The sequence below is a fragment of the Myxine glutinosa genome, chromosome 1 (assembly GCF_964187855.1).
Source record: "Myxine glutinosa chromosome 1, kmMyxGlut1.1, whole genome shotgun sequence".
Lineage (NCBI taxonomy): Eukaryota > Metazoa > Chordata > Myxini > Myxiniformes > Myxinidae > Myxine > Myxine glutinosa.
Window position 1 is genome coordinate 105,045,319 of NC_136261.1, and position 24,615 is coordinate 105,069,933.

At 43.0% G+C, this 24,615-nt stretch overlaps 1 protein-coding gene across 2 annotated transcripts; it reads right to left on the reverse strand.

The window, feature by feature from the left end:
- LOC137427203 (septin-11) lies at window positions 1-24,334 on the reverse strand. Of its 2 annotated transcripts, none has more exons than XM_078775592.1 (10): window positions 24,264-24,334; window positions 18,743-18,857; window positions 16,555-16,750; window positions 14,367-14,553; window positions 14,093-14,254; window positions 13,015-13,111; window positions 12,713-12,881; window positions 12,448-12,580; window positions 2,062-2,249; window positions 1-765 (listed from the first exon to the last, which is right to left on the reverse strand). In XM_078775592.1, exons 3-10 carry the CDS (start codon window positions 16,722-16,724, stop codon window positions 756-758), a joined length of 1,116 nt encoding a protein of 371 aa, XP_078631718.1. In that variant the 5' UTR covers window positions 16,725-16,750; window positions 18,743-18,857; window positions 24,264-24,334; the 3' UTR covers window positions 1-755. The 2 variants fall into 2 exon arrangements, with proteins under 2 accessions (XP_078631718.1, XP_067972572.1); XM_068116471.2 differs by having other exon boundaries at window positions 23,991-24,266.
- Between the last annotated feature and the right edge of the window lie 281 nt (window positions 24,335-24,615).

Here is a 24,615-nt window from a genome sequence, read left to right on the forward strand (position 1 = left end):
TGCAGCAACGGATGTTAATGTTTGAACATTATGACCAACAACTTTTTGCCCCATGTCGAATCTAGTATTCGCTCCACCAGCAAAGCTCAAATAAAGGCACATTTAAATTTTGAACAAAGTGAATGTTTTTAATAATTGTACATGTGTACCTTACACCATTGGTTAACACTACACTACAAAAATGGTACAGCAAAAAGCAAGCAAATAAACAATGATGCCTTGGATTACATAATGCACAATACTTTGGAATAATGTAGTAGTAGTAGTACTAGCTATGTAGTTATATAAATTATGTTGATTTATATGATATTACTTACTGTCTAAAGGGGAGGTGGGAGGGGCAAATGTGGTTTTGCTCCTGAAACCTTAGATGGAACAACTTTTCTGGCAAAGTAATGACAATGAAGCGAGCAAGGAATGTTTTTGCATTCGTAGACTTAAGTCTGTACAAAATACTTTTTGGAAAGAATTGACCCTCCTTCCAGGACAAATGCAAGTCTTTGAATGAAAGGATACCATCATCGTCCCTGTATATTTCTCTTAACCACAGAAAATGAGGCAACAAAACATCTTCTTCTTCCTTGAACTGGTCAGCTGTCCTGGATCCTGCAGGTTTGCCTGGAAAAGCTAGTTTGTTTTTGGAAAAAAAAATTTGCATTTCAAAATCAACCAATGTTGGACAAATGTTAACTGATGGACGTTTATTAATACTTGTCAAGTTTTCTTTCTAGTTGATGAACGACCGGCCCATCAGCTCACAGGAAACTGGAGAAAGACAGTAAAAAGGTTAAGAAAGAATACTCCTGGGTCATACATTTTGCAAGTTCAGCGTCACCAACAATATACCAGCAGATAATACCGATCAAGGATGACTGAGGGGATGGAATGGCATTTGATGTGATAAGGCCATAAAACAATAACAATCATGTGACTAATTGAAGCTAGAACAAAGGTAGTTGGCATACAAGGGGCAGATAAATGGGGAAGAGACATATAAGTGGGCTCAGTAAACCCAGGAAAATGTAAGTGGACAAGAAAAGCTCAAATAGGGTAAATGTGGAAAAGTGAAGGCAGACACGAGAGGAGAGTAGGAATATAAACGATTGGGAATAGCGAGAAGAACATGATTGGACAGACTCGGGGAGGTGACTCCACAGTCGAGATAAGAGGAGGATAAAAGTATGGAGGTGAACAGTTCACCGAAATTTGGGGAGGATAAGACTTGGATTGCTAGCAGAGTGAGTGTGGCCTGTTCAGGCTCATGAGACAAATAGCTAAGGCGCAGGTAGGGTAAAATCAGAAATGAAGCAATTGAACTCTGCTCGTTGACCAACCTGTCTGCGGTGGAGAGGAGCAGGCCTTGCACCTTAGCCTTAAAGACTTAACTGATGGAGATCATTAGGGGTGTGTCATGAGCACACGTACATGTTTTTTAACCAGTGACAAAGCATCAAATTTTGCAGAAGTTAATCTTTACCATTAAGAGATATGGCCAAAATGATGTTTGAACTGGAATAACACTCTTCCACGTCACAACGTCGACCGATATGCCTCTGCCCACATTATTACATCATTATACATATTTGTACCAAGTTTGATTTAAATCCATTCAGCTGGTGCCAAGTGTCACATTTTTACCTGACATGACCTCTGACCTCACCAAAATCACCTCAATCCTCACCTTTTATGCTGAAATGTAATCTGTTCATATTTGCATCATAATATATACGTATACCAAGTTTGGTCAAAATCCGATCGCTGGTTCACAACTTCGCTCGGTAACAGAAGTTTTATAAAATGGGACCTCTGATCTTTGACCTCTTGACCCCATAATCTAATCAGTTAATCTTTGCCTGACTATACAGACCTGTATCACGTTTGACTTTGTTCCCTTGAGCCGTTCTTAAGTTATCATGGTAACGAAAACCTATCACGGATGGAAAACCCGAAAACAAATTGTCGACAAAGTCGCCGGAGACATAAATGGCGTTCAACAAAAACGTTGCACTTAACCTTACCATATAAACTTTTCTTTATGACCACAAATCTCCATAAACTTACTTTTTCTTGTCCTTGTCCTTTTTGAGGGTGGGCTGTGCAGAGGCCTGTCCACCCTGCTGCAGCATCTGAGCAGCTGCTTTGCGCTTATTGAAGATGGACATCTCGTCATCCAGATTAGCCCGAGTCTCTTCCAGTTTACGTTTGTCCTCCTGGTGGTGCCTTTTCAGTTTCTCAAACTTCTCGTGCAGCTGACAGAGAGGAGCGTTATAGTGGGATCAACATCTCACCTTCAGTCGCACAGGGCAGTTTCAAGTTAACAATGCACTTGTCGTTAAAGATGATTGTAAAGTAACGACTGGCAACTGTTGTGAAGTGACAAAACTACAAAAAGCATTCTGGGTACTTCCAAGATGACATTATGTTGGTATACAAGGTTACGGATCATGGATGAGCCAGAACATAAAATGGATCAGTATGCAACAAAACAAAAGGAACAGAAGAGAGGTGGCTGCAGGAAATAGACGGGTCAATATACTGCCTGACCCCAAAAAAATTGCAAATTTTTGTTTTATGCTTATTTCTAGTAGTTTATGAAGTGGAAGACAACATATTAAAAGTTGGACAATTTTGACGCATGGGAAAGTCCCTCAGTGACGTCAGAAAACAAGATGGCTGCCGGCAGATAAAACGTAAAAAAATTGACTGATAATCATCAGACCACTAACAATTTAAAGTTAATTTTGCACCAATATTTGTATTATGATCGTTGCTGGTAGTTTATGCAGTGCTAATCCTGAGACCATTCGCAATTTAAAGTAAATATTTGCACAAATATATGTTCTTTGATTGTTTCTGCCAGTCTATGACATGGAAAGCAACATATAAAAAATTGGACAATTTTGACACATGTGGAAGTACCATATGCCTTCTAGTCTTAGATTCCAGTTTCATCGTCCTCCTCCTCCTCCTCTATGTCTGGTTCAACACTCATATTGTCACAGTTGCTGTCCTGGCAATGTCCACATGCACTGGTGCACTCTAATCCATGCTTCCTACATGAACACCTTAGTGTTTTGCACCCCCCTGAACAGTTGCAGTGAATCATCTGAAGTAGTATGTCTGGAGCAGGGCTTTTGTCTGTCATCACTGGAACAAGTTTTCCTCCTTCTACCTTCCATCCCCACTCCGTTGGCTCCATTCCACAACAAAGGCCCATCCATTCCATTACCTGGTAATAGGTCCGCAGAGAATGAAACTTGCAGGCAGCGGATGAGGGTGGCAGTCTTTCAGGAGTGACAAATGCCTTAGCCCTTGCAACCTTTTTGCAGAGAATGTTGTATCTGATCGATGCCAATGAGTCGTTCTGATTTGCTTTAAACAATGCCACCATTGCTCTGCAGCCTGCAGTTTCAATAACATCCTGACTCTGCTGTGGTTTACAGAACACCTTTGAGCTGTCTATCAGTTCCTTTTCTTTCTTGATGATTCTTTGAAACCCTGACTTCTTTCCAATCCCAAAGACACGAGACGTTGCGTCACAGCCAGTTAATGCATGAAGGAACAATATATCTCTGCAGGCTGCATTTCCAAGTATCTGCTGAAGGACTTTGATATTGTAGACATTTGATTTTGCCTTGTCAGAACGGAAATAGAGTTCAATGCAGTTTGTCTCCACCATATAGAAGAGCAGGAGGAGAAGGAGATCTGTATCTTCTCCAATGAGGGTTGTAGATCTGGAAGCCGCATTTGCGACGGCCGCTTTTGCAATCTCAACATCAGCATCTCCCTCTGCTTGGATCACCTCACAGCCTTCCTTGTGCAACACCTCTATAATCAACAGTATCATTGCCTGCTTGTTTGACTCATTCGACAGAAAGTCCTCCTTTTTCCCAACAAATTTTGTTGACTCCGTAATGTTAACCTTGGTGGCATTCGTGTTTCTATTCCGACGTTGATGAGAACAGTCCTTTGTGCTTGGCCCAGCCTCATAACCATCAAACACAACAGCAGCTTTGCCATAGTGTCGTACTGTAAATGAGGCATATTCATCTGCAATGGAACTGTAGGTGAATCCCTCTGTCCACTTTAAGCGGTGAATAAGTGATCCCCCGTCAAGAACATAGTGATCTGTTCCTGGAACTGTCTGGTTGACAGCATTGTCAGATTTGGTTGTAGCATAATTCCTTATTGCCTCCGCCAACTGTGGTTTATCTGGCTGGCGCAGGATGTTTTTTGCCTCAAAAAGAGACATTGGGTATGGGCAGAGTTCATATTTCATCACTTCACCTATCTGGAGATCTCCCGTCTGTGACACCACTAAGAACCTCTGGAATAGTAACGCTGGATCTATTGTGCGGTCCTCAGCAACTTTGACTGCCCTGCTGAATGCAAGTGTCTTGGCTTTAGAACTCCTTTTGTGTGAATAGGAGTAAGCTGGGTGATCATCCATCTTCTTGACAATGTCACTACCTACTTTGAATAGGTCATGAACATTGACATCCTCATTTGCAGTAACCCCTGTGATGATATTGCGCAATGACTTGTCATCAGAAAATGGTGTGAAGCTGTCCAGTTTTTCGGCAACTTTGCCACGATCAGCTTCATCTCGACTCACCCTGGATGTTGTCAACTCCTTATGTTGTTCACTTGTTGAGTAGCTACTCGAGGTCAGTTCTTGCATAGCAAGGTAGTAGGAGGACGATATGGTTGAAGACAGAGTCCAAACTGCTCTCTGGTGCTCTGACATCCCACTTCCTCGAGTCAGCCCCCCTTGGCTTTTCAGTGAGCGCATTAATGTCTGTTCTATCACAAGATCAGAGCCTAGGCCAGCCCAGTATTGGTCACTGCGCCGGATTACATGATAACCAGATTGGAACTTCTGATGAACCTCAGGGTTGTCATCCTCTAACGCAAGCAAGCTGATATGGCTTGGAGATGCATCTCCCAGGACCCCGTCCGATCAGCTGCCACAAGTGCCCTTGCAATTCCCAACATACGCTGGTAGTTGATCCAAAGTGCACTGGTTTTCGAGTCCTTTGCAAGTTTATTCCTTTCCTGATTCAATCTATTGTCAATGAAATGAATGCACTCTGATTGCAACACAGACTCTATAGTGTCACTTTCGACAGTCTCCAGGGAAATGTACAGTCGCTCCAGTTCTGCCACTTGTTCTTGAAACCCAGGGTCAACTTCCACAATCTTGCCAACAACCTGACGTGTAAGACACTGATCCACAAGCAAATGGCCACGAAAAGCACGTTGCACCGCCTTCCCACTCAGCATGTGCACAACAGCATTTTGACCATACACTGTTTCCAGGATCTCTTTCAGTCCACTTCCATCCATCAAACTTCCAATGGCACCCAACAAATTCATTAATGTGTGGAAGCTCCCAAGCAGTAGCACTGCATTATGGATTGGGTTATCAGCAGGAAGAGCATTCACTATCTCAGAGGCCTTCCAAAACAGCGGTTGGTCAAATGTGATGATTGCTGGCATGTTGTGTTTTGATGCAAGTTTGCTCAGGTAATCAAGAGTTGACAAGATGCAGGTTTTGTCACCTGGGTTCATATCAATCATTGGGAGAAACTGTATTGAGGCTTTCCCTGGGTGATCACACTCCTCATGCAGAAAGTGCATCATGCCTTGCCAATATGGTGCACTCTTTTCGAAGCAAAATGACATCTCCCATAATATGTCAATTGGGCGATCACAAATTGATAACAAAGGGAGGGGCTGAAATTTGAGGTTGCGGTTGACGTGCTCTGCATAGCGGTAATCTATTATATTGATCTTCGTCAGTTCGACGAGCTTCCTGTCAGACATTTTCTTTCTAGATATGATGTGGCTAGATTGACGCCCTGGTGTAATAGCTGCTATCATGCCCATCCCATGAAAGGTACCCTTTCCATCCAACATTATGATGTTGTGGTCCACATTGTCTCCAGCAAATAACAAGGATGTATCAAGAATGTCGGTGTCACCTCCAAACACATCCGGAGCAAGAGAAGAGGCTGCATTTACTTCAAACCGTTGCACTTCGGAGTAAGATGAGGAAAAGCCAAAGGTTGATAGACTATCTATCAAGAAACGAGACCTATACAAGTGATGCATTTGCACTGCAAGACCAAGCTGCAATGGTGCAATTACAGCCCTTGGACGCACTGCTTGGATGACTGCTTGTCCAATACCAGCAACCTCCCTAGATGTATCTTTCCCGACCAAAAGATGCTGCAGCAAGAATCGCAGGCTAGTTGGGACATACCCCAATGCAGCAGTAAGGCTTAGGTCTGCAGTAGTTGGGTATGTATCCCCATGTGGTGCAACTGTTGTTTTTATGTCACTTTTTATTAGTTTTGCAGCAGTCTGAAGAATTGCACGTTTTTGTGCTTCTTCATCATCTTCTCGTGGTGCATTGTAGTGGTCACGGAGGATCTGGGACATTTTTTCTCTGAATGTCACAATGTCTTTTAAGCCTCTACCCTCTGCCATGAATATAGATTCACCATATCGTTTTTTAAGCTGTTCCTTCATGTATTGGTTCCCATATGCATTGGATTCACTATCGCCCAGGTATTGTTCCATTCTAGCCACGAGGTCTGTAATTGTTAACTGTTCCTCATCATTGTCTTCAAGAAAAGAGCACACCTTATCGAAAGCCTCATTCTGGTCACTGTCCTTAGGCCTTCCCATTTTTCGTCTCTTGTTTGACTCAGTCGGCTTGAACCGTTGTGGAATGTCTCGCATTGTGCGGAAATTAATGTTGCAGGACTTGTGGTACACACAGTCAGCTGCATGGAGATCACCCTCAAAATATTCAATGCGGCCTTGAACAGCAAGGGCCCATTCATCGCTCCTTGTTTTGCAATGAACTGATATAGTTTTAACAAATGCGTCAGTCTTCACGTAGCCAAAACTGGCTGTTTCTGCATGGCCTCGCTTTGGGCCCTCTTCCTTAACTTCAGTGCCGCAGAAAAGGCAATGTGTTTTACTGTCATATGGTCCCAGGGAAATGCGAGCACTCCTCTTGACTGATGGACCTGATTCCGCATGATCCTTCTTGGTTAAAGCAATGTCCTTTTTGTTTATGTGATTCACTCGGCATGATTTGTGAACACTGGTACCAGCTAGAATTCTGATGTCAACACCCCTTTCGGCACTTGCACGGTTGATGCCTTCTGCTCCTTTCTCACGAACTGATACTGTTTCCTCACAGTCCAATCCCCTTTGGCATAAAGGGCAGGTCTCTTTACCATATAAAGAGTTCATTTTCTATCTCTGAAAATACAAAAATGAGATCTTTTAGAAGCATGCAGTCAATTTACATTGGCCATATACATTGAATGCCATCAGAGCATTCTCCGCCCCTGAAACTGAGATATTTATGTAAGATATATATTAGGAGGAAACATACTATGGAATAATCTGCATAGTGGTCATTCCATTGCTTTCTGCATCTGAAATGAATTATATACAAGGGCTCTGTTGCTTAGTCACAAGGTGCACCAGGAAAAGATATGTATAGTCCAGAAGAAAAACATACTGATAGAACCCCCCCCCACCCTTCCCCCAATCAACTGGTCCCATTCCTATTAAATAAATATGCATCCCCACAACTCTAGAACCTGGAAAATAAATACCATCATACACTACAGTTGTAGGAGTACAAAATACATGTAGAATATATGGGGCAATTGTATGCATAGGCCTACCTGTCTTTTTGCTACTGCCTTGGCCTTGGTTGTATTGTACTGTATCTCCTTGGTTGTATTGTATTGTATCTCCAATGTTTACCATACAACGTTGTCCAATTGAGTCCTAATTAGGTGTAATTAACTCATTCATGTGGAGTTGTTACTCAGTCAAGCTGCACAACTACCAGTGAGGAATTAGGTCATTAGCCTACATGCTGGGAGGTCATATTGTTAAAGACATGTGTCAGGTAGCAGATGTAAACATTGTTAAAGACACGAAACAAGTGTTATAAAATGTTGCCTTTGCAGCTGGTCTCAGTGGAACAAATTAATTTATATAAACAAAAAGAAACAAAAATAAAAAACCAAAGACGTTTTCGACGTAGTGAATCGTGCATGGTTTTGTGACATTTTTATCATGTCAAAAATTTTTACTTTCCCATGGTCCATTTCTGTCCAACTTTTGATATGTTCCTAAGTAAGTCTTAAAATATAAGGAAATGCAATAAAACTAAAATTTGCAATTTTTTTGGGGTACGGCTGTTCTGGTTGTATATTGACCCGTCTAAAAACACCAACAGCAGGGGACAAAATAGAGGGAGACTTCGACAAAAAGGATGTAGGGAAGAACAAGGTGTATGAGAGGATGCACAGGGTAGACAAGATGGACACCGAAGCAAACTCGTGAAGGAAAAACTGGAAATTTGGAACGATGTGGGCTTGGAGGAGGGCTAATGGAGGAAGAAAACACCATGGTTTTGGATGAAAAAACGAGATCCTCATATGGTTGTGAAATCTATTAAAAGATGTCGAAGCTTGTGGTGTTGGGAGTAATCACACAATTTTTTTGGGGATGGGAGTAATTGAAATGTACAGATTAGCTATACTTTGATGATAGGCCTCCAATGCATGCACACGTGTTTTAGTGGTGCAGAAGGTTAAAAAAAAAATACATGAATTGGTAATGGACATGTTCATGTGCAACCAAGTGTGACTGTACACATTGCTGATGCTGAACAGTTAATTGTGGGTAATTTCCACATCAATGTGCTTGATAATTAATGTAAGGTACTCCCATTTGTTCAGAAGGCAGTTGGATTGAAAAGTGTTCACCACCTCATGACTCCCAAACCCATCCCATAGTCAAGATATGCCACCGTGCCATTTCCATCTGTTTGGACCACCCAAGGAGAATCATCATAACTGTTTCGAAGTGATGATGTGAAAACAGATCTAATCGTCGTGTACCTATCCGTTAATATATTCATAAGCTTGTGGTATTAGGAATTACACAGCTGCAAACTTGCCGGTCTAGCAAGATAAGCAAATTGGCCCCTTAACTACATACAGTGCACAGGCTTACGAGCAAGTCTCCACTCTCCTATCAACTCGGTTTGAGAACGTCCGTTACAAAGAACGTCATTGCCATCCGCACGACTGCCTGATTAATATACAGTGCATTCAGAAAGTATTCAGACCCCTTCACTTTTTTCACATTTTGTTATGTTGCAGCCTTATGCTGAAATCGTTTAAATTCATTTTTTCCCTCATCAATCTACATTCGATATCCCATAACGACAAAGAGAAAACAGGATTTTAGAAAGTTTTGCAAATTTATTAAAAATAAAAAACTGAAATATCACTGACATAAGTATTCAGACCCTTGGCTATGACACTTGAAATTTAGCTCAGGTGCCTCCCATTTCTCTTGATCATCTTTGAGATGTTTCTACACCTTGATTGGAATCCACCTGTGGTAAATTCAATTGATTGGACATTATTTGGAAAGGCACACACCTGTCTATATAAGGTCTCACAGCTGACAATGCATATCAGAGCAAAAACCAAGCCATGACGTCGAAGGAACTGCCTGCAGAGCTCAGAGACAGGATTGTGTCGAGGCACAGATCTGGGGAAGCCTACAAAAAAATCTCTGCTGCATTGAAGGTTCCCAAGAGCACAGTGGCCTCCATAATTCTTAAATGGAAGAAGTTTGGAACAACCAGGACTCTTCCTAGAGCTGGCCGCCCGGCCAAACTGAGCAATCGGGGGAGAAGGGCCTTGGTAATAGAGGTGACCAAGAACCCGATGGTAACTCTGGCTGAGCTCCAGAGATCCTGCGTGGAGATGGGAGAAACTTCCAGAAGGACAACCATCACTGCAACATTCCACCGATCTGGGCTTTATGGCAGAGTGGCCAGACGGAAGCCTCTCCTCAGTGAAAGACACATGAAAGCCCGCTTGGAATTTGCAAAAAAGCACCTAAAGGACTCTCAGACTGTGAGAAACAAGATTCTGTGGTCTGATGAAACCAAGATTGAACTGTTTGGGTTCCGTCTGATATTTCAGTTTTTTCTTTTTAATAAATTTGCAAAACTTTCTAAAATCCTGTTTTCTATTTGTCATTATGGGGTATTGAGTGTAGATTGATGAGGTAAAAAATGAATTTAAACGATTTCAGCATAAGGCTGCAACATAACAAAATGTGAAAAAAGTGAAGGGGTCTGAATACTTTCTGAATGCACTGTACATTTTGATTTATTTAGGTGCCTTTGTACTTGTTTTATGTCCATATGTATGTATTATTGTGCTGTACTTACTTTATATTTACTTTAATAACTTTACTACACAATGATTTTTAATTCTGATTAAAAAATCTGCCCAAACGGGCAGATTTTTTTTTAATGCCGTCAATAAACTTCGGTACATCACGGGTGATGAAGGTTGTGGTCAAGTTTCATCGAAATAGTGTGTGTAGTTTCAAAGGAAAAAGCACATTCCTATTTTGGGGGGTCAAACCCGGATCCTCTTTGACCCACGGTAAACCCCCCTTGGACTCCAATTTTTTTTTCTAATGCCGTGAACAAACTTTAATCACAACAAGTATCATTTGTGCCAACTTTGGTCACAATCCCTTCAGCAGTTTCGGAGAAGAAGTTGCAACTGTTTATGGATGGACTGACGACGCGCCATCGCAAAAGCTCCCCTGAACTTCGTTCCAGGTGAGCTAAAAACTACAACACATAATTTGACGTCAAAAAATTCCTAAGAACCTGTCCTTACATACAGCATAATTCCCCCAGAATTGGTGTATATTAGCACAACTTGTAATACCTGATCCCACCGGGAGTGGCAATATGCCATATATTTAAATAGCATTGGGGTCCTCCGCCCACCCTAAATGCACGGGACTTAATTTTTTTTTACCACCTAAAAGCTTCCCCTGCACACCCCAGATACAACCAGCAGTTTTCAACTCATTTCACCATGAGCTCAGGAGTGCATCAAAGTCAAACAAACCCACAAACAGGCACTTCCCAAATTACAGCAGTGTATAATTAAAAGGCAGATTATCAGCACTAGCAACAGTACCCGCCCTACGGGGGGGGGGGGGGGGGCTTCAAATGGGAGGCCCAAATGAAAAGGTAAAATATCAGAAATTGAAGGCTTTTTATTTTAAACGATTCATATAAACATCCGTTAAATCATATCGCACGCAAATCATCAAAATCTAAACAGTATCTTACTATAATTCACCAAACTAGGGCATTGCCCGTATGTGGGTGCCCGTTCCGTGGCCAAAAAAAAAAAAAAACGCTACCCGTACGCTCTACCCCGCCCGTACGCCCGTAAACAAAAAAAACAACGCTCTTCGCTTCCGCCCTTCGCTCTGACTGAATTGGGAGAAATAATGCGCATAAGAAATCGAATTACGTACCGTAATGGCGGTCAGCTCGTAACGCGCTCAGCTCCGCTCGTCTCACATCGGCCACGCCTACGCAACAGAGCGTTCTGTGATTGGCTGCCGGAAGATAAGTCGTCACTGTCCGGAAGTTCGCAAATCGCAGTTAGGATGAATCGTTTTAATTTAATCGCAGTTTGAATTCGTTTTAAAACATAGTTTAACGGCAACATAGTTTTCCAACGTGAAATAAATGAATACGCTGTCAAATGTGCCGTCCGAGGCAGAGTCTGATCGCCACGTTCGGCACACGTGATAGCTCGCTGCTCTCTGATTGGTTGAAGCGTTTTTTGGACATAGCTCGGTAAGTAATTGTCCGATTAATATGAAACCTTGAAAAGGCACATCCTCGGGTCCCCAGCAATATACCTGGCAAGTTTCAAGTATATCGGACCCGTGGTTGTCGAGAAACAGCGGTCACAGACACACAGACACACAGACACACAGACACACAGACACACAGACACACAGACACACAGACACACAGAGATTGCTGGAATTATAGATAGATGTCTCACAGTGATCGATACACTATGATCGTGATGATCGTGATCGTGAATCGTGATCGATAATCGTGTTCACAATCGCTATGTCGTATGTACTCCCGATACGTGTTTCCTTCAGTTGAAATGGGTTAGAATTCTCCCAAGCAGGGATTCAACCCGTGTCCTTATAAAAGGTCTTTGTCCGAGGTCACCGAGTCCGATCGGTGCAGCCGTTTGTGCGGCACCCCGGAAAACAACATCGTCACAATGAAAACATCGTCACAATGAACGTTATGCGAATGCGAATGTTATGCGGGAGTCCAAACCTGAAAATGCTGGAGACTAAAGCTGAAATTGGAAAAACTAAATAGCCTATTTTACTCCTGGAGATCTCAGGATTGCCCACCCAAAATATCGTTGTGATCGGTTCAGCAGTTTTTACAGTACCTTCGAATGGACAGACAGACGGACGGACGGACATTTGGTGAATTATAGTGAGATAATGTGGGTGCGCAACCGAGTTTACCTCTTTCTCAGCCTCCTTTAGCTCGGCCTCCTTTTCCTTGACACGCTGTACAAACATCTGCCGCATTTCCTCCTCCTTACGTTGTAATTCACCAAGATGCTCATTTCTCTTTGCCTCGTACGTTTCCTGTAGGCTATAGATATCGGCAAAGGAATAAATAAATTAAAAAGGGGTCGGCGTATTTTTTAGGATAGTCTATTATATACAAAATGGAATCGTTATTGTATACTACACTTTTATTGCACTAAATCAATGTGAGCGGCACCTGAAGGGTTTGCTGTCAGGGTCTGTGTCCTGGAAACCCATTTCTTCCAGCTTGCAGCGGCGGTACAACTCGTAGTGGCGAGCATGTGTCTGCTCACGCAGGTCCTCCATGTTCACACGGATCAGCATCTCGCGCAGTTTCACAAAGTCACAGTGGTTTTCATTTTCCACTGCAGAGCATGGCGGAACGGGTTATATGGGGACGAGTAAAAATAAAAGAGCATCATGTTAAAGGAAGAGATAAGGTGCAGAGGAATCAAATTGTTGTGCTCGAAGGACAAACAGGTCTCAGCTGAGCCTCACCCTGTACTGTTCCCCAAGGGTACTGTCGTGCCTTCACCATCTTGTTTCCAACCTTTGTCTCATCTGTGCTTCCCACCACTGCAAAAGGCAGGTGGCCCTGGGTGCCACACATAATGATTGGGGTGTTACAAGGTCTGAAAATTCAAAGTAGTCTTCCACAGCGTGAGCCAGAAATATGGTCATTTTTGAAATTCGTTTGAAGGAAATAAAAAATTGTATTTCAAAATAAATTCATTCATGATATTGAAGTACATGACATGCATTTTTATTACTTTTATTTTTTACTGATTTAGTTTTATTTTTGCAGGCAGAACACTTGAGTGACCATGTGGAACTGGTTGGGTGAAGAACGCGCTTTCGCTATCATAGTGTGTGGTGTGCACTTTCGTCGTTTGGCATCATAGGGCTTTACTTCTTTGAGAACGATAACGGAAATGCCGTCACTGTTATTGCAGCTCGATATACCGATATGGTTTCTAACTTCCTCTCTAGAGAATTAAACAGATTTGCAGCAGTGAGCCCAATGACGTCGTTTCAGCAAGATGGTGCAACCTCCCAAAACGCCAGAGTGTCCATGACTACTGTAAGGGTGCACTTTCCAAAGCATGTCATTTCCAGAAACGGCGATATTCCATGGCCAGCGAGGTCACCCAATTTAACTGCATGTGATTATTTCTTGTGGTCATATCTAAAGGACAAAGTGTATGTTAACCGTTGACAAACTCTTCATGAACTTAAGGAAAACATCAGACGTGAAATCAATGATATTGACGTGGCCATGTTGCAGAACGTCATGAATAATTGGCATCCAAGATTGGAGGAATGTGTCAGACGAAATGGTGCGCATCTCTTAGATGTTCTTTTCCACAAATAAATGGCATGTTATGTACTTCACTTTTTTGTAAGAATTTGTTTTGAAATACAACTTATTACCTTTACACGAATGTTTAAAATGACCATATTTCTAGCTCACCCTGTATATGGTAGAAGCAGAAAGAGGAATTGTTGCAATCACTATGTATCACATGCATTTTTGCTGAGCTCCTCCACCCCTTTTGTCTTTTTATCATAAACTCACGTTCATTGTTGCATTGATTTCTGCGACGGTTTCATCATCGGTCGGGAACTGGTAGATCTGGACACCGTTGCTCACGAGTTCGCTCATTATCTTTATCTTGAATTTGTGGAGTTCACTTTTCGAGATGGTGTCGGCCTTGGCAATTACAGGGATGATGTTCACCTGAAAGCAAAGAACATGGTATTGGCAGAGGGAAACAAAACTAGTGCAGTTCATCTCTCAGGAAATATGTGAGGCAGAGCTCAGAGGAAAGGAAACAAGATGCACAGGGAACCTTGCTGTCGAGTTTCTTCATGGTAACGAGGTCGAGTGACTTCAACGAGTGCCCGGTAGGTGTGATGAAATACAGGCAGGCATGCAGGCGTGTGTCATGGTACTCGTGAAGGACACGGCGGATTTTCAGCTCCTCTTGCAGAAAGGATTCAAACTGTGTGTCGATGTACTCCACGATAGGTCGGAAGCTGAGCAGAGCAGAATAATGAATATTTCACTTATTCACACAGGTATTCTTCTTCTTTAAAGTACAAATACCCAATTATATGAATTCAGTAACTTTAATCTGGTCCGATGCAGCCAATCCAATTCAAACACCAATATTGCAATTAGAATATGTCCAGGGCTTCTCTCTTTTATAATATTACTTTTCAAAGTCATTGCTGTATACGATAGTTATATAATCGATATGTCCAAATGTGTATATATTGTCGCATTCCTGGCGATTAAAATCTTTCCAAGGAACGAATAGCCGAACAAGCTGTTACTCCCAGGTAAAATGTCCAAAAATACTGGCTTTATTAAAATAAATGCCGGTAATACAGAATAAAACATGGTCAAATAAATGCCTAAATTGGGACGTCCCCACAACAGACTTGAAACACGGACACAGGGAAAGATAAAATAACTGGAAAATAATTGTGTGTGTGGGTGCACTTAACTCTGATCACTGGTGGGGTCTCGTCAGGGGTCGTCAAGGTTGTTGGCAGGAACCGCTCGCTCCTGCGCTGCTAGGCCTCCGCACGCCCTCGCTCACGAGGCCGCGCCCACCAGCACGCAACAGGCCTTCCGCGCGAATCGAACGGGCCGGGTGCAACTCGCTCCTCCAGCTGGGCCTGTCCCCGTCGTTCCCGGTGGGAAGCTGCAGCCCCCTTTGCCTCTGCACGTCCACCAGTGGTGTCTCCGAACACGGCTGGTCCGATCGCTTCCTTGAGCCCGTGGTCCAAGCACAATTGTTCGCTTTATTGTCCAAAACGAGAGAGACAAATGCCGACTGCCACGATCCAGACCAGGCGCAGAGAGCAGAGCGAAGCGAAGAGCAGAGAGCAGCGAAGAGAAGAGAAGAGGCGAGAGCAAAATGTCCGCTAGCACGTCCTTTTATCACCCATGCTCTCACATCATCGGCCGTGCTTTGCCAATCAGCGAGTCCCTTCTTACCAGTCCTCCTTCAATCAAGAACCATGACCAACCACGGCTCCTCGGGGCGTGGCCTCGGCCTGCCCTGCCTGTGTGTGCCTCTCGAGTCGGGGTTGTCAGCTGTCGGGCTCAATGCATGACTTCCGGTAGGTTTTTATTAATGAGTGTTTAAATGTGGGATTCTAGCCCTATGTGTCTATGGTGTGGTACCAAAAGAGACAAAGGAATAGATACAGAGGTAACGACGTACAAGGGATAATTTCATCCATAAAAATATAAAAAACCACCTTTAGAGGCCATTTTTCCCCGCAAAGCGGGGGTTGGCCTTTTTCGGGAACTGTGGTTGTTGTTGTTTTTTGGTCCCCTTTTTGAAGCAATGTTTTACGGCCGGATGCCCTTCCTGACGCCAACCCTTTTTTGCCGCCTTTAACGACAAACAGGGAATTACCAGTGAACTGGTACTCAATTAGCCGACCTCGGTAGGATGACAGGCTGAGTCAACCCCCCTGGCGTTAATTCAGCGATCGACCGGGATTCGAACCCAGGATCCTAGGATCCTAAGCCGGCACCCTAGCCGCTAGCCCAACACCAGGGTTAGCACGTCCTTTCATCGTCACACAATTTCATCCATAATCCCTGAGCTAATTAGCACAAGAGCCGCCCTTCGTATGGCCACATGTAACACTTAATCCAAACACATGGCCTACCGGATCCCTACTTATTACATCCGGTGGTTCTTTGGCCACACGTAACACTTAATCCGAACACATGACCTACCGGATCCCGACTTATTACATCCGGTGGTTCTTCTTCTTCACGACAATGGGAGCATGCTAATTCTACCTGAACCAAAGTAATCACTGCCTACCCCCTACAAACGTAACTATATATATATATATATATATATATACAGTATAAAAAGATTCAGACTTTATGAATGAAAAAGTAATTATTGCCAATTTGACTAGTTTCTGGAATGTATGGATTTGAATGATCAAAAGTGAACCTTTCATTTCATTCAACCATGGACCTTTCATGCCCGTGCATCTCACCTGTCATCTTTGTTTATCTGATCACCGAAGCCGACAGTATCAACAACAGTGAGCTTGAGGCGAACATTGCTTTCCTGCAGCTCGTATGTCTGTGCCTTAAGACGCACGCCTATTTCGTCGTGAGATGCCGGATTGTTCTCGAAGCTCGTGTTGAACAGTGTGTCCATCATCGTCGACTTCCCAATTCCTGTTTCACCTGCCAGTGATAAGTGTGGTCCAGATGTGACAGTTTAAGTACTTAATATAACCTGGAGGTATTTAATTCATAATCAGACTCAAGGTGTCATTTGCATTTACTGAATGATTAACATTTATGTCAGAATGTGCATGCTCTCAAGGCAGCCTTGTATCTCTACTTATTTTAACGGCCCTGATTAATCCTGGTTAGCCAAGTAAAGGTTTTCTTTTTGACCAAGTCTTTCATGAACCGGCTGGCCAGGCATGATATTCAACGGAAGGTGGCAGGAATTTGCAATTTTGCTGGCGTTCCGGCTATAACTTGCTTTCTTTCGTGAAGAGGGATATTTAACGTCTACCAACAACCAAGGCTGGAGAACTGATACTCCAGCACAACGTCCCTCAGATGGATCATGCACAGAACAACAACAACAGGCATTTTAAGGCCATTTTCCCTGCTAGAGCGGGGGTTAGCCTTGCGGGCCCCATGACAATCTTCTCCACACATTTTATGGATAAAACACCAAGGGGGCAGTTAATACCGGGGACAAGATTCAAACCCCCGCAAGACAGATCAAAGAGTGCACATACCTCCAAGATATTTTCTAGGCCTCAAGGCAGCCTTACGTACAATGTACAATTATTTAACCCAACAATCCCACTTCAAGCAGCCAAGGATTATGTAGTTAATCAAACTAATTCTGCACTCAATACTGTGGAATTGTCTTGTATATTCTAATGGAGAGCCCAACATTATGTTTCCAAATAATGGGTTTTTGTACTGCCAAGCACATTCCTATAGGCCTAGTTAATAGATTAGATGGGATATTTATCTTTGCCACCGAAGGTGGATGGAAGTTGTGTCTTCACCCATGTTTGTTTGTTTCTCTGTCTGTCTGTGAGCAGGATAGCTCAAAAAGTTACGCATGGATTTGGACGAAACTTGGTGGACAGATTGGGTGTGTGATAAGGACCGATTTCCATGAAGATCTGGATCTGGATACTCGAATTTTTGAACTGATTCTTCACCAAAAACGATATAAAGCATGATGTCTCTAAAAGTTGTGGACAAGTTATGCCAAAACTCGGTGGATGAGATGGTTAGGTGACAAGAACAAGCCGATTTGATTTTGGAGGTCCAGGTGCAGATCTGGCCTATCAGTGGGCTACAAAATATAAACTGTTCAACCTGGCGAAGGCATTGCGCTCCACAGAGTGTTGTTCTGGTTATGTTATGTATTTAAGATGTTTAAAGAAAGTAAATGGGGCCTTGTAAAATAATAAAAAATAAAGTCTATGGATACATTGAATTAAACAGATGTAGATACAGCAGAGGAATGATTGATCAAATACCTGTATGTCCAACTATGCTTGTATCCTACTTTATTAAAAAAGGCAATTCTCTGTTTGGGTGTGTGTGTGTGGGTGTGTGTGTGTGTGTGTGTGTGTGTGTGTGTGTGTGTGTGTGTGTGTGTGTGTGTGTGTGTGTGTGTGTGTGTGTGTGTGTGTATATATATATATATGTTTGTGTGTTCATCAGAAAATCATAGACAAAAACAGGGCTAACGCATTCTCCCCCAAATTTTGGGTACATGTTGCTAGTTAGTACACAGGGTCAGGTAATAGGCACAGGGGAAGAAAAAAAACTTCCGCCCATCCTGCTCCCAGCTTGCGAGGAGGAAGGCGGCGAGGAGGAGAATCATAAGACGACTTATGATTTTCACCCAATCTCCACCTACTTTTCTAAATGCTCCACACTTTCCATCCTTCCATCCACTTTTCAGAGAAACAGCTGCCAAAACATTCCAAGCAGAATGACGGTGCAGATAACCACACCCAAATGAGACAAAACTATCTCCGAGCCATCCTGTCAGCCCATGCATCAATCACTCTTCCGATTTTGTAAAATGTTACCAATGGAATAGGACGGTTGGGAAATAAAGAGTACGAGCACAGATATTTCTGTAAAGTGATCTCTTTTAGTTATGCTCATACCATTTGTGCCACTCACCTATGCACAGGATGTTGAAGCAGAAACCTTGTGAAATAGACTTGTTCACCAATTGGTCAGGCAGGCTGTCAAATCCCACATGGCCAGCTAGCGAAAGGTTTCTGAGATCTTCATTCTACGCAAGTAAAATGAGAATTAAGGACACATACACATTTCCCTCCAGCTTACACTTTGTCCTCACTTCCAATACACCTTCCACTAATTTTACCGATACCCCTCCGGCCCTCCTCCATATTAACACTCACCCAAACCCTCTCTAACTGCGAAAATAACAAATCGGTTTTCACTGGGTTTGATTGGCATGTGTTCAAAAGGTAATGTGACAAAATAAATAAATAACAGGTGTTACACACAGACAGACACAACAACGAAGAACACTCATGTAGACTCATGTTAGATAAACAAACTCATGTACAGCAGCAACGAAGGCTGGAAAGGGTGGAAATGCGAATGGTTCGGTGGATGTGCGGAGTATCGTTGAGAGAGAGGAAGACAAATGATGAATTGCGAAAGATGATGGGAATAGAGCCTGTGATGGATGCTGTGAAGAGGAACAGGTTGAGATGGTTTGGTCATGTGTTGAGGAAGGATGAAAGTGACTGGTTGAGAAGAGTGATGGAAATGAATGCAGAAGGAAGTAGAGGACGGGGAAGACCGAGAAAGACTTGGCTAAAGATGGTGGAAGAAGAAATGCGGGCAAGGGGGTTAACAAGGAGAGATGCAGAAAATAGGGCAAAATGGAGAAGATTGTCATGGGGACCGCAAGGCTAACCCCCGCTCTCGCAGGGAAAATGGCCTTAAAATGCTTGTTGTGTTGTTGTACACACAGACAGACACACAACGCAGACGCACACACACACACACACACACACACACACACACACACACACACACACACACACACACACACACACACACACACACACACACACACACACACACACACACACACACACACGCACACACACACACACACACACACACACACACACACACACACACACACACACACACACACACACACACACACACACATCAAAGAAGGCATGTACTATAGACCTTATCAGTGGTTCTACAGTAATTAGCTGTATCACTTGTATGCCCAGTCATTGGATCTGCAGTAACATACTAAGTGTTTGGGCATACCTGGTCACAGGATTGGCAGTAATGATGCATGTCTGGTTTTCCTGCTCAGTCTTAGACGGATAACTCATGATGTTTGCTTATCAACTACGTGACCAACACTCACGTGGCAATGTTTCTGTTCAATCTTCCACAAGGTTTATATATTTAAAGATGTAAAGACCCATGGAGGAACCAAGAATAAAATAAAGTGCTGCAAAATAAATAAATTAATACTTTTTAAAATAAGTGGGCATCTCTGCAAGCATATTCTACATTGCACTTAAACTTATCATAAACAGCTCAAAAGCCAGGTTTTATTAACTTTTCAGCTTATGATACTACTACTACTACTACTACTACTACTACTACTACTACTACTACTACTACTACTACTACTACTACTACTACTACTATTACCACCACCACCACCACCACTACTACTATAATCAGCCCCAATGATTACAAACCTTTGTGTGGGATTAGCCAGGGAAAGTTTTTGGCTGACATCTTTCGCGTATCAGTTGGCCAGGGCTGACATTCCAGTGAAGGTGGCAGGAATTGGGAATTGGGACTTTTAACGTTCACTAATTAATGGAGTCACGACTCAGTTTAATATCCATCTTATCCGAAATGTATGGCCCAGTCTGTGAAATACCAGGGTGATGGTTTATAGCTGGGCCGAGATTCAAACCCAGGCTAGACAGCTTAGAGGTGAGTGCGCATACCTCCAGGCCATTGTACCAGCTATACACAGCTCATGGTGCATTATCTATTATAACCCCCGTGACCCACTCCCCCATGTGTCTGTGACCCACTCCCCCGTGTGTGTGTGTGTGTGTGTGTGTTTGACCCACTCCCCTGTGGGTAATCCACTCCCCGGTGCAGTATACGTGATGTGGGAGGGATTGGGGAAGGGGAGGGGGGTGGGGGTGGGGGGGAGAGGATTTGAGCGCTTGAAGTCACGTTTTACATGAGATGTAATGACACATTTCAAACTGTATTTCCCATGTACATTGTACACGCACATGCATTCACATGTTATGAGAAGTAAATACATTGTGTAGATTACATTATTTGTGGATCTGATAAATTGGCAGTTACCAGTTTGTAAAACTGAATGTGCAACATCTAAATGAAGACGTCCATGCCCGTGGGATTCCCACGGGTGACCCCACTAGTCTATTTATATAAGGTGAACCGTGGTGTCTGTCCATGTATTTGTTCGTCCGTGTCCCGTTAACGGCGGCCATTTCCCACACTGCATTTGAAATGCTCTGCATGCCGGCAAAGCTCAACATTCCACCAGAAAAAAGCATGATACCAAATGAGAGACATTTTAAACGTATAAAGACAACATGCAATTGCAGTTTAAGTGTGTTAAGATGCGACATGAGGTTTATCACAAAGTTGAACAAACCATGTCAGCGTTGTTCATAACAGTAGCCTTTACTGAAAGTGTTTGAATCAAGGATGCATTGCAAGGCGATCACTTGATTAAAGAAAAACCTCCATTTAGCATTGTGCCCATAAAATAATGTTTAATAATAAACTTCAAAGAGATCCAAAATAAACTTAAATTGAATATTTGGTGGACTCGATGACATAATTTGTTAGCGTAAGAGCGTCCGCTCCGAGTCGAGAAGGTTGGCGTTTCAAACCCCGGGACCCCCGGGAGTTATATCAAAGACTTTAAAAATGGTGCGTGGTGCTTCCTTGCTTTACTCTCGACATTCAAAAAAGGGATAGAGCACGGATATAGAGAGGGAGTGAGGTGGGAGAAGTTTCCTTCTGTATCCATCCTGTTCACCCCATTCCTCACCACACCCATTGTTGGCCAATTCTCCCTCTATTTTGTCCTTCTTCTCTCTCTATTTTGGCTGCATCGGACCAGCCCCCCCCCCCCCCCCCACCGAAACTTGACTCTGTATAAAAAAAACACCAAAAATATCATAGGTTGACAACCATTGTGCAGGCTTGATGGGCTGAATGGTTTCTTTCTGTGTTGAAATTCCTTGGAAGGGAAGTCATCTGTTATATACAGTATATTGTGAAAAGTGGTATCTGTTCGTGCGTTTGTTTGTCTCCCGTTTAAGGGCGGTCGCTTCCCGCACTGTGTTTGAAAAGCTGCCGAATGATTATTTCACATTTTCATTTCACTTTTCCCAATGTAATATAGTCAGTCACTCAATTGTCCCTTCCAGTAATGTTTAAAATCAACATGAACATCAGGATTGAAGTAGATTTAATACCGGTCTTCATCATGGAGTAACACAATTTAAAATATGTCGCTATATGTTGCCCTCTTTTTAGATGAACTGAACGTCCGCCACCACATGTTGCACCACCATAAGTAGCTCAGTGGTTTTAAAGTCCATGAAATAATTTAAGTTGATAGATTCACTCAAAACTTTTTCCCCGTCACTGGGGACGCGTACTTTCACTCGTAAACCATACATCTCAAGAGGATTTTGAAAATATTTATCGTCATCCTGCGATAAATTTAACTCTAGAGGCGAGAGTGTCACGAGCATGCGCATTATCATTGTAACTTTGTAACATCTGGTTTATACTCTTTGGAAGGAATTCCGAGCATGTTTTAGCATCATGATGATCACGTGTTAAATAAGAGAATTGTAACTAGACTTGGAGATGGGTCTCATATGCAAATGCACATCTTGTGAAGCAGGTGACAGGGTCTGTAGCCACACGTCACAATGAAGGTCTAAGCTCTCAGGGGAGGTGCAACCAGGACTCAACTAAAGTACTTGGTACACTCAACTTCCTTGGTACACCTGAGCTCCTCACCACTTACAAGGCTTTCATCCGCAGCTCTATGGAATACTGCTCTCCCCGCTGGGCTGGTGCTCCTGCCTCACACCTAGCTCGTCTTCACGCTGTTGAAACCAAAGCGTTCAGAATCATTGGAATCTCCCGCGATGAAGCTAACTCCAAGGGCCTTTCACTCACTCACCGCAGGCAGGTTGGTGGTCTTTCCGTCTTCTACCGACTCCTCTCTGGCCTTTCCCCCCCAGCTCTCTCTGGGCTCTGTCCCCCAAATATTCCTACAGGTCGCACAAGATCTGCCTGCAACCCTCTTATGGTTAAACTGCCAAAATCAAGACTTTCTGCTCACCTTCACTCCTCTTTTCTCCCGCCTCTGGAACAAACTCCCTCACTCTCTTCAATCCCACTCCACCCTCCAGGTCTTTAAAACAGCTGTTCACCACCATCTCTATTCCTCCCCCATCCAAAACCCATATCTTTTCTACCCCCACTAATTTCACCCAAAATCCTACACTTTTTTATTTTTATTGAAATACCAACTTCTGTCCTGGAAGTCTTTGGTCCCCTTGTGTTTTATACCTCTCCCTTCCCACGCCTCCTCCCCCCAAGCTCCCTGCTCTCAAATGTTGTGTTTGTGTGCTTCCCCTTCTTTCCCCATCTTGTCTTCCGCTCCCTCTTTTTATATATTTTGTCTGTCTGGTTGATTTGTTTGTGAAATAAATGTTAGCTCTTTCACGAGCCTCGATTCAGTATACAAAAAAAAAAAAAAAAGAAAGTAAAATACATTATTTTGGAGAGTTACACTTCTTTTTCTTCACCTCTTCTTCTTCTCCTTATTCTTCTTCTTGTCGTCCTTGTTTGACGATACTCCTCCACTTCCTTCTGTCCTCGGCCAACTCTCTCAACACCCCACCCCGCACCTCACTGATATCCCTTTTCACACAACCCCCCCATCTCAACCGCGGTCTACCAGTCACACCGATAAATCGACATGGAGTGGTGAATCATTGGAGATGTCCATGACAAAACAATTACAAAGTACGAATTAGTATCACATTGATCGAAATCGATATGCATATGGTGGTTGTTATCATCGAAAAAAAATGTTCTCGGCGAAAAAGCCAACGGATGTCAAATTTCCGCGCCGGCGATCACGAGCTATCTACCTGTACATCGTAGGTTACAACTGAGAACACGACTACATTGCATAAAGGAAGCACTACCGGACTAAGGCCGACATACCGACATACCGCATTCCTCCCCAAGACCAGATCTCCATCAAACTCAAAACGCATTCCGAACGTGAATAAACTACCTCAACTCTGCCCCATCGACTTACCCTCTGCCGGGCCAAGATAGTCGCGGCCATACTCGACTTTGATGTATTTAAAAATAAAAAATCACTTTTACTCCCAAATAGCACTTTATCGTCCAAGGAAGGCAGCCGCGCCTATCCGGAAGTGTGTATGTTCTCTTCAGTAATCTATTTTAACAAAACAAAAATCAATCTGAAGAGAGTACAATTGTAAAAAAAAAATTTTAAATCAAATAACTTTCTCATGGTAACTTTCTCTATAACTCCCAAAACTTTATTCTTATTATTAAAACGTACGCTTTTTGATTGGCCACCACATTGCCATATATGCTAAGACGCAATCTGGCGATGACGTCAACACATAAACCGGAAATGTCGTCACGGTCACACCCACTCCACACGCCACGCCACGCCTCCCTTGAGATTCCATTCTCTCCCGACTTTCACCTCTTTCTCTTTCCTATAATCCTTCCTGTCGTGTTAAAGGAGGGACACGATCGCATACATGAGTGTAGTCGAACTGATTGCTTTAACTCAACACTTCCTCCTCTTCCTTCACTCAATGTAATATGGATTTAAGCCTCCCTTGCATATGTAATAGATAGATGACCCCGTTAATTTTTTGCAGTTGTTTTGCTTCTCATATTAC